Source organism: Artemia sp. Qi Xiang Cuo, chromosome 4 (genome assembly GCF_049724085.1).
Source record: "Artemia sp. Qi Xiang Cuo chromosome 4, ASM4972408v1, whole genome shotgun sequence".
Taxonomy (NCBI): domain Eukaryota; kingdom Metazoa; phylum Arthropoda; class Branchiopoda; order Anostraca; family Artemiidae; genus Artemia; species Artemia sp. Qi Xiang Cuo.
Window position 1 is genome coordinate 70,236,415 of NC_142797.1, and position 14,151 is coordinate 70,250,565.

A 14,151-nucleotide genomic window follows, 5' to 3' on the forward strand; every position below is an offset into this window, starting at 1 on the left:
CAAAAGTGATTGGAGGGCAACTAGCCCCCCCCCCCCACGCCCATCATTCCCCCAAACACATTCAATCAAAATTTAGAGATAGCTATTTTGTTCAGCGTAGTTGTTTTCCAGATAGAAAATATGTTTTTGAGGAGGACACTCCCACAAAACCCTCAGGGCAAGGTTTTTAAGTTATGCCTCAGGGGCATATAAGGTTTTTATAGAAGGCGTTGTCGTAGAACTTCAATACAGGCTCATTCGATGGAAAATTCAAAGAGCTAGTGCCCTTTTTAATAGTCGACAGCGATTTAAGGGCAACTAGCCCCCCCCTCACGCCTATCATTCCCCCAACACATCCAATCAAAATTTGAGATAGCCATTTTAATCAGCGTAGTTGTTTTCCAGAAAGAAAATATGTTTTTGAGGAGGACACTTCCCCACAACCATCAGGGCAAGGTTTTTCAGGGTAAGGGCTAGTACTCTTTTTAATAGTCAAAAGTTATTGGAGGGCAACTAGCCCCCCACGCCCTTCATTCCCCCAAACACATCCAATGAAAATTTTGAGATAGCCATTTTGTTCAGCGTAGTTGAATTCCAGATAGAAAATATGTTTTTGAGGAGGACACTCCCCCACATCCCTCAGGGCAAGGGTTTTAAGATATGCCCTGAGGGGCATCCCTCAGGGCAAATTTGCCCTTTACTGAAAAAAAATATAATTGTTTTTACTTTTATAACTGTAATAAATCAAATAATTTTTAGATTTTGATTACTAAATATCAGTACTAATAAATCAAACAATATGTTGAAAACTCGGGTATACATAGCGTTTTTTGATTTCCTTAGGTGTGTACGTCGTTTATAGAGCACACCTGTTAGAATCTCTTGGAACTTGCCCTAAGGAACGACTCATATGAACTCCCAGCTGATTGGAGAGTCAAGATCAAACATGGTACTCCAATTACATTTGGTACTTTTTTGAATTTTGAAAACTTTTGTTGAGTTTTTTTTTACTATCGATTGATTACCTTCCCAAGTTCTTATGACCACAAATTCCATAAGAAGTTGTCTTGACGAACATTTTTTGGCCCTTTTCTGGCCCTTTGTTGGGCCAAGTTTTATAAGGATACAGTATATATCTTATTTTCCCTTCTATGTTTTGGCCCACTCATATTTTTTGTCCTACCTTTTTGTAGGGGCGGAGAGGGGCATCCCGGAACAACTTTATCTACAATAGGTCCCTCTTAGCTCAAGCAGTCATGCCTACAAAATTTCAGAGTGATCAGTGACAAAAAGTTTTTGCCATGTTTCAGGCCCTCCCCCTTCTCCGATAGTAAATAACCCTTGGAAATTTCAAGTCAATCGCATATCCAACATAATACGAACCCTTGTTTTCGATTTTAAAGCGCATGTTAAACAAGCGTTGATTTGCATTATTTACGGTCCTTATCCCAGGGGTTATGGAGATCATGTTATCCCCGGAAGTGGACTAATGGGGCTTTTCAACTATTCCGAACAATGTGACTATCTCTAAAATCTTAATCAGATGGCTTTTGGGTTGTTAGAACACGGTTAATAAAACAGGGTAAGAGAGGGGGGTTGTTGCCCTCCTGTCACTTTGACTCTTAAAAAGGGTGCAAGAACTTTCAGTTTCCGAGGAAATAAGCCCCCTCTAAAGTTTGTAACCTCGCCTTCAACATGAAGTGGTGGAGAGAAAATATTTGAGGAGGCACATAGTCTTTTACTAAAGCGGTGTTAGTGACAAAACGCAGAGAGTTGCAAGAACGACACATTAACTATAAAAAGGAAATACTAGGATTAGTATACACACCTGACTAAAGCATTAAAATATGCTTGACAACACAATCACAGTTTTTTTTTTTTTTTTTTTTGCTTTGTTTTCTTTAGATTTTCTTATGTAATCATTTGCTTACAGACGTGTGTGGTTACAAGGGTGAAGGAACACTGAATCCAGAGAACAAAATAGTAGGAGGTGAGGAGGCGACCCCAAATGAATGGCCGTGGCAAGTGGCGATATTTATTGACGATGTTTCCTTTTGTGGTGGTAGTCTTATCTCTGATGAATGGGTCCTGACTGCTGCACATTGTGCGTCAGGGTAAGGCAATTTTACTCCTCTTGCTTATTAAGAGACTGGTCACTTAAATCTGGTCATAAGCTCTTACCAATAGGAATAGTGAAACTGAAATTATCTTGTTTGATAAGCTTAGGGACAATTAGTAAATAAAACCAGACGAACCTAGAATTTCTGTTTTGACAGGGTCTGGAGCGGCAATGCCATCATTATTAAGTTTCAAAGTTCAAATATGGCAAATGAAAAGGCAAGTGCTTTTGCAGGATCATAATTTATATTACACAATTAAAAATAATTAATAAAATATCTACTAAAAGTATTGAGTGAAATGAAAACATAAACAGGTATATACTAGCTTAAATAAATTGTGAAACCTACGGAAAACGAGTTGGAATCTCTCTGAACAGCGAAATACAATGAATACTAAAGCCAAACTTAAAACCAACCCAAGTTTTGCAATTAAGTGTACGGTTGCTGTTTCAGTGCCAGCAGTGTTATAGTTGGAGGGTGGAGAACCCTCTAAAAACTATTATGAAGGCGACTTTAACTCTCTTCCCAAATCTCAGAGTTCAGAGTTCATAGTTTATTCACCAATAAATGATGACTACTTCCAACTGAATTATTAATTACGCTTTCAATATCTAAGGGATTATTTTGTAACTCAACAAAACGTTCCCCCAAAGAGTTGATACCTCGCTGGTCATCAAAAGAAGTCATCAAATTACTTACGGTGGATGGAAAATCTGCTCCGCGACCAAACCCATCAGACAAAGGTTGTCAACATAACAGCAGAGCTATGGCATCTATACAAAGGTAACGCTGAACTCATTTTTGTACACACATGAAGCTGAAAAACAAAAAAGAAAAGCCAAGACAATTGAATCTGAAATAAGGAATGGTGGAGAGGAGAACAAAAAATGTGACTGAATATATGAATGGCGAGATACTAAACATATCTAAAAAACAAAACAAAAAAAATATTTTTAGACACAGCTGGCAATGAAAACAGAACAAAACATTGATAGACAATGACATTACATAGACAGGAAAAGGGAAACAAGAGAACAGAAAAACAAAGGGAAAAGAAAAAAGAGAAAAAACAATAAATATTAAATCATGTCCTCGATTGACCAAAGTCTACGTGGAGTGTTCTCATTGGGAAGGCGGACAAAAATACAAAAATATTGGGAAGGCAGACCAACACACTTGTTGCCATATTTCTCACGAACTGTGTTAAGAATATCCCGCCGCTGGCGGGTTAGATTTTCCGAAACAAAAATTCCACTTTTTGCAAGTATACCACTTTTTGCAATCTAACAGGGTAAGGGGAATAACGAACAGTGAGCGTAGAAAATATATCTCACTTTTATTAACCAAAGTGTTAAATCCTCCAGTCAAACGTAAACTCATATAAACCCTTCTGAAATCAAGATGATCTGCTTAGACAGACTCAGATGAACACGGACCTATCAAGCAAATGAACAACAAAATATCAGTAGAACAATGGGGAGTTTTTTCTATAAGGCAGTGGAATGCGAACTTTAAATGCATATTGTGATCCTATTTCCAAGGGCCTCAGCAAAACAAATGAGAAAAAAAAAGTATAAAAAGAAGTCAAATAAAAAATATAATCATTAAAACTTTTTTTTTTCAAAACAGTCTTAGCATCATTACTTCAGAGAATTTCAACCAGGACTAGTACATTAATTGGGGCGAACAAAGGCAATTCATTCAAGAGAAATAAAAACCGTTAAAAATAAGTCCTCAATGCTAATCTTGCCTTTTTGGCAGCCAGCCTAGAAGGTCTATCCATAACAGGTTGAGTGGTATTGTTTACTGGTTTTTTAATATAATTTGTAAAATCGTTTTTAATTAAATTTGTTTATAAGGCATTTAGCGAGTTTTCCCCCAAATCCTTAGTTAAAAAATATTACTACTTAATTTGAGCCTAATTTCAATTGCCTCTCGAGCAACGTATTTTATGCCCAAGTCATTGCTAATAATGGAACTTCCTTCAAAAAGCATTCCATGGCTAGGGTTATCAAAAATATGGCTGTTTAAAGCAGAATCCAAAAAAATATCTGTACTATTAGAATTTAGAGCTTTAGTTATGTCATCATTGCACTGTTGTAGCCATTTTTCTCAATTTTGATGGGTTATACCAACATAGTAGTTGCCACAGTGACATGGTATTTGATAAACCCCTCTTTGGCGAATAAGTGGGGTTTTATCTTTACCAGAGTTTAGGAAGTTCATGATTTTAAAATTACTAGTTATTACTGCACACAAATTGTTTTGTGTGCTAACTTTTTTTTTAATTTTTAGTGACTTTTTGGATCTATACAAGATAGATTATATTTGAGGGCTTGACGGGAGCCTCATCAAACAGTTTGTGGTATCTAACTGTTTTAGTAAGGAGCGCAAGTTCCATTCTTATTGATTTTAATTTGTGGATACTTTGAATTCAACTTTTCATCATTAGTCATTATGCAAACCGGCCGAATCCTTTCATAGATTTTAATTTCCTGAACCGTTCCTGAAGCATTGCTGATACGACATCTTGACAACCTGTATGCATATAATGTGCTTTGATCAAGCTTAACTCTGTTTCTATATTTCACATATTTTTCGCACCTTTAGCAGCAGTAGTAGCAGCACCAGCAGTAATAGCAGTAGCAGTAGCAGTGGTAGCAGTAGAATTAATAGAAGTATTCTTAGCTTTAGTATCAGTAGTACTATTAGGAGTAGAAATAGGTGTAGCAGTAGTAGCAGCAGTAATATTGGCAGTAGTATGAGTAGAAGCAGTAGTATTAGGATGCAAATTTTGTCTTTTGGTTAGTTCAACAACCCCCACAACTTCACACACCGCTTCACACACCACGTTTCATCTTAACACAGCAAACAATTCCTAAGATATTGCCGATACGCCCTTTTGACAGCCTGCATGTGAGTGGTGTGTTGTAATTCAAATTGACTTCCCCCAAGGTATTCTAAGAAATTTTCTCCTTCGTACCGTTAGACATAGTTGTGATAGTAGTCACTTTAGTAGTATTAGTACTATTAGTACTAGTTGTAGGAATAGTAGTAGTATTAACAGTAATAGCACTAGTACTATTAGTAGCAGTAGCATAAAAACATTGCCTTTTGGTCAGTTGAACATCCCCCTCATCAAGCCCTTGAAGTTCCAACTTAAGGCAATTAGCCGTTTCTAAGACATTGCCGAATTGCCCTTTTGATAACTTGCATATTAATATACTTCCTGAAAATGTCATCTTAAGACCCTTAGCCTCACAAGTATTTGCAATAGAAGTAGTAGTTGGAGTTGTAGTAGCGGTAGTATAGCAGAAGTATCAGTAGCAGTAGTAGTAGTAGTAGTGGTAGTAGTAATAGCAGCAGTAGCAATAGTTTTAGTAGTAATAGTAATAATAGTAGTAGTAGTAAATTAAGAGTGGTAGTATCACGAGTAGTAGCGTGCACATATTGCCTTTTGATCAATTGATCTTCCCTTTTAAGTATTCTCTGAAAGTTACAACTTCACATTGAAATACATTCTTGACATACAGCCTTTTGACAATCTGCATGCACATAGTGGGTTTGATTCAGTTCAAATTTTTCGACAATATTTTCTCAAATTTTCAACTTCATACGCTTAGCTTTAATAGTACTACTATCATAGTAGTAGTAGGAGGAGGAGGAGGAGAAGCAGTAGCAGTAGTAGTATTGTATTAGTCGTAATAGCAACAATAGTAGCAGCAGCGTTAATAGCGGTAGTAGCATGTAAATGGTACCTTTTGGTCAGTTGAAAATCCCCCTCGTGATACACCACAAGTTTCTGCTGAAACACCCTTTTGACCCTCTTTTGACGTTTTTTTCATTTTAATGTTCTTAGCATTAAAAGTAGCCACAACAGAAGTAGGCCTAGTAGCTGGAGTAGTATAATAGTAGCGGTAGTTGTAGTAGTAGTAGTAGCGTAGCAGTGGCAGTAGTATTAGCAGTAGAATGCATATATTCCTTTTGGTCAATTGATCTTCCTCTTTAAGCATTCTCTGAAAATTCCAATTTAATACCCAAATCTTTTCTTGAGATACGTCTTTTTGACGATCTTCAGCCACATAGTGTATTTTGATTTAGTTCAAATATCCCCTCAATGTTCTCTCAAATTTTCAATTTTATGCGCTTATCGTAGTATCGTAGTTCTGGTAGTAGTAGGAGCACTAGTAGCGGTAATAATGTTGCATTAACATTACTACTAACAGTAGTTGCCGCAATATTAGTAGCAGTAGTAGCATATAAATGTGGAATTTCATTCAGTTGAACATCCCTCCCATGAAGCCCCGGAAGTTTCATCTTGTTTCGGTTAGCCGTTCCAAAAATAATGCTGATACGTTCTTTCGACAATCTATATGCACATAATAAGTTTTCATTTAGTTCAACTTCTCCCTCAGCATTTCTTCAGATGTTCATTTTTATATTCTCAGCCTTGATAGTACTCCATACAGAAGCAGTAGTTTTATTGGTAGTGTTGGTAGTTGTAGTAGTTGTCGTAGTAGTAGTAGTAGTAGTAGTAGTAGTAGTAGCAGAAGTAGTAGTGGTAGCTTGCATATATTGCCTTCTTGGATAATTGATCATCTCCCTCAACATTTTCTGGAAGTTCCAAATTGATATGTTCAGTCATTCCTGGGTTACGGCTTTTTGACAACTCGTATGCTTATAAAGTATTTTGATTTAGTTCTTCGCTCCCCTCTACATTCTCTGAAAGGCTCACATGAGTGCCTTTCGTCTTTTGGAAAGTAAAGGTCAAACATGCCCAACTTTCTCAATAGAATAGAATTTGTACAGAAAGAGTAATTGCCTAACTTACAACCCTTGCATTTAGGACTGTGGTGGGTTTACATCCCCAAAGGAAGATGTGTTTGATTAGGTGTGTTTGGGGTAATTATGGACTAGGGGAGGATCTGGTTACCCTCCAATCAGTTTTGATTCTTAAAAATTGCACTAGATCTTTCAATGTCTAATCGCTTTCTCGACATTTTGACTGGTAGTATTTAGGGTAAAAACGCCGAGGGGGGAGACTTGTTGCCCTATAATTATTTGTACTATTAAAAAGGGAGCTAGAATTTTCAAATTCAAATCGAAATAGCCTCCTCTGAAGCTAATACGACTACTTCTTCCATGCAAACCTTATAGAATAGAATAGAATTTATTGACACAAAAGCCCAAAGGGCCGTGGTCACAAAAAAAAAACAAAGACACTTTCATATAAACTTAAATTGACACAAAAGTATAATCAAGGCTAGTGAACTATCACCCTCATCCTCAAAAACCTTTCTCAATGTTCTATACCGATCGTCAGGAACCTTCCGAGTCTCTTTATAACTGCCATATCTTTCCTTGCTAATAAATTTATTATCTCATCTCTCTCTCAAACCTCAACCCCAAACAGTTCTTATCTTAAATCTATTAATTCACTATACCACCCCACAAAATGAACAAAATCTTCCTCTTTCCCACCCATGGGACAGAAGTAAGGACCAGAGACTTGCCTAACCCCTCCCAGATACTTCCTTCTCTTACCAAGTGGTAACCCATCTGACCTAACACAAATAATAAACTTTAGCTGTCTCTTTAGAAGCCCTGCCTTAAAATACAATTCTTCTCCCCACTGCTCCTTAGCCTTTGCATAAAACCCCAGTGATCGGGTCTCATTCACTCGTACATGTCAAGCCTGGATCTAATGGCCACTTAACCTTTCCCTGACCCTACTTGCAACTTCTCATTCCTTTAGTCCCTAGCCCCCCATTCCATAGTTCTATAAATCCACAATCATCCAATATCTTCTTTATTTCAGATGGCGACGTATCACTCTTTGGGATCCTCAGAGCTTCTATTGCATAACTTACAGCCCTTTCCCTAGAGGCTGTGGGGAATTTTGTCAACCCAGGAGGCATAGTTGTTTGAACTTTGGACTATTTCGAAAAAAAACTATCTCTAAATTTTAATCGGATGCATTTGGTGAAAAGAGGGCGTGGACTGTGCGGGGTTAATTGTCCTTCGGTCGCTTTTGACTCTTAAAAATGGCACTAAAACATCCGATTTCCAATCGAATGAGCCCCCTCCAAAGTTTATACGATCACCCATTCGATAAAAACCTTGTTTGCCCCTGGGGCATAGCTTCCAACCAATGCCCCGGGCTCCCAGGAGTTGTGTCAACCCTGAAGGCATTGTTATATGATCTTTGGACTATTTTGAACAAAATGGCTATCTAAGAATCTCAATTGGAAGCATTGGGAGAAAAAAGGGTGTTTTTTCAAGTTTTTTTTTTCAAGCTCAATGGGGTTTATTACCAATTCAAAAAATATATTACACCTAATAACAATACTCAGTCCCTTGATGGACGCTGAGATCCTCAATTGCTACCTTTTAAACATAATAGAAACAACCTTACCTCTCATTTTTCTTAAATAACTACCAATTATCCTCCTGCCCTTTGTCCAAGATAAAACCTCCTCACCATCATATCAAAATATTTATTTTTATGTATTTATATTTAATACATTTTATAATTTTTATAATTTTATAATTTTATCAATATTGAACTAATCTTTCCCAATGCTAATGAATCATTTTTTACTCTTCTTTTAAATGACGTGAGGGAGCTCCTACCTCTCAGTTGTTCTGGGAAGAGGGTCCATGACCTTACACGAGTTATATTCGGAGAAAAATCCGGTCGTGTAGTCGGGGTGAAGGGCATTTGCAGGCTTGAGGATGATTAGCTATTTACATTATGCTGGTCTGAGATTGGTCGAAATAATGTTTTAAATGCAGAGAGGAGTTCACCAGCTAGAATCTTGAACACAAATGTCAAGCATGACTGATGATGCAGCAACTCCATTGACAAGTACTATTCATTTTTGCCAGTTAATTTCAAAGAACGTTTATGAATCAAATTGATCTTCTGCTGCCGATATTTAAAGTCCATTGCCAGATCATTGCACAGTATTACAAATGGGGTTTGATAAGAGGATTGTATGGCAAGACCAGTGTTTCCTGCGGCAAAGTGTTCTTTAGTTTCTTTATTATTCCAAGATTCTAGGATATCTTCAGCTCTACTGCTTGAATATGATGCACGAATGACAAGTTCTTATCTAGCAAGACTCCCAGGTATTTTGCAAAACGCTTTTCTGGCCGACTGATCAAACCTCTGGATGTTTTGATACCACATACCTCCCAATGGAAACTTTTGACACGGCAAAAAAATAAAACGCAAGATTTATCAACGTTAATTACAAGTCGGTTAGAATCCATTCTCCCAAATAAATCCAGCGGTTCCTTAAGTACGATCTGAACCAATCCAGAGTTTCGCCTCTTATTCCTATATGCTCCAGTTTCCCGAGGAGAACAGGTTGGTACATACTATCAAATGCTTTTCTGATATGAATCAGAACCGCTGCAGGTAGAAAGCCAGAATCCAGAACTTTTTTGATCCGTAAACTAAAAGCTGTTAGTACATCTTGGGTGGAGTGTCCTGGTCTAAATCCAAACTGATGAGCATTAAAAAACCTGGTTTTCTCCAGAAACTGAAATAGCTACTGCTGCATAGGTTTTTCTAAGACCTTTGTAAGAAAAAAAAAACTGAAAAAATGGAAATAGGTCCATGTTTCACAGGATCAGCTCGAGAACCTCCTTTGTACAAAGGCACTATTCTAGCTTCCTTTAGCCGTTCAGGGAAAGTACCCTTTTGTAGAGACAAACTGATCAGGTAAGTAAGAGGCTCTATAATTGACGAAGCAACTGCTTTTATCACATGAGTGTGTACTCGGATGAATCAAGGAGCATAATTTCTTCTTAAGTTTCGTATAATCAACAGAATTTCAGGTGGAGAGACAAGAGCGAGAGCCATTGACTTACATGTTGAGCAAGGTAATCTTTAAAACTCCTTGTGGGGTTTTCAACAGAATTTTCCTTTTTTTTCCACCTCTGCAAAAAATGCTCCCAGTGAATTTGCAACGTATTCTGGTCCCAAGATAGTTTCCCCATTTACAGGTAATTTCAAAGGAAACTCAGGTGGGGCGCAGCAGGGATGCAGAAAAGAGTTTGCAACCTTCCTTATCTTCCGTGAATCTTCGCCGCTTTCAGCCTATTTTCTAATGAAATAATTTCTCTTAGCTTTACGTAAGATTGATCGAAGGCATTTTTTAAATTCAATATATTTTTCAAGCGTCACTATGCAAGGGTTATTTGCGTGATTAGTTCAAAGCTTTTTCATTCTTATTAATACACTGGAGCAGTTCATCACTAATTCAAGGGCTGATGGGTTGATTTTCCCATTCAGTCTTCCTTGTATACTTTTTAGAGCAGAAATTGGTATAGTTTCTTATGTAAATGTTATGGAATTCCTCAAATCCTGCATTAACATCTTCTGTATTCATAACATTATCCCAAGATGTGCTCTCCAGTGCTTGTCTAAGGGTTTCTAGGTTCTCATCATTTAATTTCTGCGTGACAAATCCCTGCGTAGGCCCTGGCATTGGGCTTAGGACCTTTGTGCTGTATTTTAAAATTTGTAAGCAGAAGGAAGTGATCAGAAGTGTCACATAGCAAGACAGAGGCCAATACTGCATGCAGCGTCGAAAGAATGTTTGCAAACAATGGACGGAGGTAGTAGTTACTCGAGTAGGTATCGTAGTTGACGGGTACATGTTCGGAGCAGATATTATACAGAGCAGATTTATCGCACCTGATGATAGAGGAAGAGTCGGATTGATCTTAAAGTCCCCCTTAAGATTGCTTCGTTCCCTTGTTTCTCCAGAAGATCATATATTTGGCCTAAGTTTTCCAAGAACGAAGAGACAGATCCTGCTGATAGACGGTATACTTCTTCGAGTGTTATTTTCTTTTGCGGAGGTAAAATTATTTCCAAGGAGGGAGATTTATAAACTCCTTCGAAATTCCGGATTAATTCCTTATTGATGCAGGATGAGTATTCTTGCTGCGTGTAAATAGCCAATCCTCCTCTATTCATTGTAAATCTGTTCAGGAATTGGGAAGAATAACCAGGTATTACTAAAAGAGTATCGGTGTGTCTTGTTAGATTTATTGCACCTGATGATAGAGGAATTGTCAGATTGATCTTAAAGTCCCCCATTAAGATTGCTTCGTTCCCTTGTGTCTCCAGAAGATCATATATTTGGCCTAAGATTTCCAAGAACGAAGAGACAGATCCTGCTGGTGGACGGTGTACTTCTCCAAGTGTTATTTTCTTCTGCGGAGGTAAAATTATTTCCAAGAAGGGAGATTCATAAACTCCTTCGATATTCCGGGTTAATTCTTTATTGATGCAGGCTGTGAATTCTTGCCGCGTATAAATAGCCAAGCCTCCTCTATTCGTCGTAGATCTGTGCAAGAATTGGGAAGAATAACCAGGTATTTCTAAAAGGGTATCGGTGTGTCTTGTTAGAAAATTTTTGCAAATCCCCACTACATGTAGCTGCAAATGTTGGCAAAAATACGTCACATCAGAAAACGAAGAGCATAACCCTTGACAGTTAAGCTGGAGAACAGTGAGCTGAGAGTCAGAGCGTCCTTTAGTAATATTATATACCTTTTCATATCGGCTTCTAGGAAATTTACTCTTATCCAACATTAGGGGATCTGATTCATTACTAATTCAAACATCATAAACTTTATCCAAAAAACTTTCTGCTAACTTTGTAAATTTTGCATTACTTTGGCCTGTTGATGCGGAGGCGCCCCCCGGGAGGTAAGAACAGGAATATATAACTTACCACAGACTCGAGAGAGGCAATAGCTGTACTTTTGAAAGGCACAGTAAACCACTTTGAAGCTTACAAACCCAAACTTTTCTTACCACACTGAAAAAGAAAAAACAAACAAAGACACACGAAGAGGAAAATTATCTCTTTGGATCAACAGAAAAAACAACTTCAAGATTAAGCAAACGGCAAGTAAACAATAATACTCTCAGGGGGAGCAGTTACAATATTTTTTCAATTATTATATTTCACTTATTTCTTTTACCACCATAATTTACTAATATTCTCTCCAAATCCTACCTCAATCAGTACTAGAGCTGCCCCAACCACTCACTAAATGCAGAAATTTTCGAAACAACTCTATGCTTCCGAATAAGATTCATTGGGATTGTCTGGCCCAGCGCGGGAAGGTTGAGTGGATCATACCAGTCATCTTGCAGCTTCGTTCATTGCCACGTCTTTGATATTTTGGTTTCTAACCAAAGTTAGATTCCTTTTTGAATCAGACGCGTTTCTGCCCCTTTCTCACTCACTATTTTTGACGTTCTTAGCTTGTAGCCAAGAGATAATAGTTTTTTCCATGTTTGTACAAAGATCACTAGGCAAGTCCTCAAACACAATCAAACCAGTCTTTTTTTAACTTACCACACTCTTTCATTATTTCCGACCGATTAAAATTTTCTAGGGTAGCGAAAATTAGATCGGCAGACTTTTTTCATTGCGCACTGCTTCAAAGAGTCGGGCCTCTAGGGCTAGACGACTCGGAGTTTGATGTATCCTTCGAAATTCATTATACAAAACTTGTACGTATCTGGTTAGCATTAGCTATTCCCAGTTTTGACCCAAAGAAGCTATTTACTTTCTGACGGAGGTCTTCGCCTTCTGAAAATTCTAGGCCATGGATAACAAGATTATTCCTTCTCGAGTACAGTTCAGAGCGAAGAGCAGTCGTTTTCATCTTAACAAGCTCGGATGTAAGCAGCCTATTTTCTGACCTAAGAAGCTTGTTTTCTCGCTGGAGCTTTGCAATCGTCTGTAGGAGTTCATCCATACGGTCGTTAAAATGTTGTTTTGTGAGTGACATAATTATCGACTATAATGTGGTTATGCTTTTAAGTTATTCTTTAAGAAATCATAGAATGAGACTTGCTGACAGGAACAAGTGTAGTCCGTCTAGGAACAGGGTAAGCGTAGGGACCCACTCACCTATTCCCTGCAATTTAAGAGTAACTAAATACCGGCAAGTACGTACGGCCCTTGCGGTGAGTTCCCTCCTTCTTCTGCTTGTTGCCTGAGACGCCTGCAGGTCACCGCTAATTTTTCTAAATTGCTCTCTCAAAACCAACGCACCTTAAGAAATTTGAATATGGAAGGCGTTGTAGAATTACAAATATATAATGAAAAGATGTTACAGCACCTTAATTAAATGAGCAAGAATATCCAATAATAATATAATCTGTTATTTCATTTCTTTTGAAAATTCTATAATCACTGAAGGTCACTGAATAAATGGATAAACATAGGACAGGATTATGCCTCACTAATCCCAAGCCAACAGTTGTTACGAAATGATAAATTAGTTCACTTGAAAAATTCACTGGTTTAATAATCTTTACAAGATATCCGATTTTAAATGTGTTCACTTTGAACACATCACTCCGATCGATTTTGACTCTTATTAAATAAAAAAACAAGTTTTTTTTAACTGAAAGTAAGGAGCGACATTAAAACTTAAAACGAACAGAAATTATTCCGTATACGATAGGGGCTGTCCCCTCCTCAATACCTCGCTCTTTACGCTAAAGTTTTTTATTGTTTTAAAAAATAAAGTTGTGTAACAGATTCAAACGTTAGCGTAAAGAGCGAGGTATTGAGGAGGGGACAGCCCCTTTCATATACGGAATAATTTCTGTTCGTTTTAAGTTTTAATGTCACTCCTTACTTTCAGTTTAAAAAAAATTGTTTTTTTATTTAATTTCTGAACGTTTTTTAATTATTGCAGCTTTGATTTTGTCTCACCGTACTTGAATAATTAAAACACAATTTACATGTTAATTTTAGTTTTGTTGCTAAACAGGCCGTATAAGATTTTGCTCTGGAGTAACTAACAAGATAACTTACACGGAGAACTTCTATATTCGCATGTTTTATTACGTATATTCGGGAGTCTTCTCCAAAGTTAGTGTTACGTCCTTTACGCTGAAGTTCGAATTTTGTTTAAATCACAAACCCCTGGACCGACAGGGCTAGTTAATTAAGTGGAATAAATCTTTTGAAAGTACAAAAAAAAAAATTTGCGAAAAGGGTGA

General features: G+C 37.4%; 1 protein-coding gene across 1 annotated transcript in view; it reads left to right on the forward strand.

The window, feature by feature from the left end:
- The window catches only part of LOC148953383 (brachyurin-like), a 137,709-nt gene that overhangs the window by 71,962 nt on the left and 51,596 nt on the right, over positions 1-14,151 (forward strand). The window contains exon 3 of the mRNA XM_089088514.1: positions 1,913-2,093. Within this exon, the coding sequence (XP_088944640.1) occupies positions 1,913-2,093 (181 nt within the window). The remainder of the gene's footprint in view (positions 1-1,912; positions 2,094-14,151) is intronic.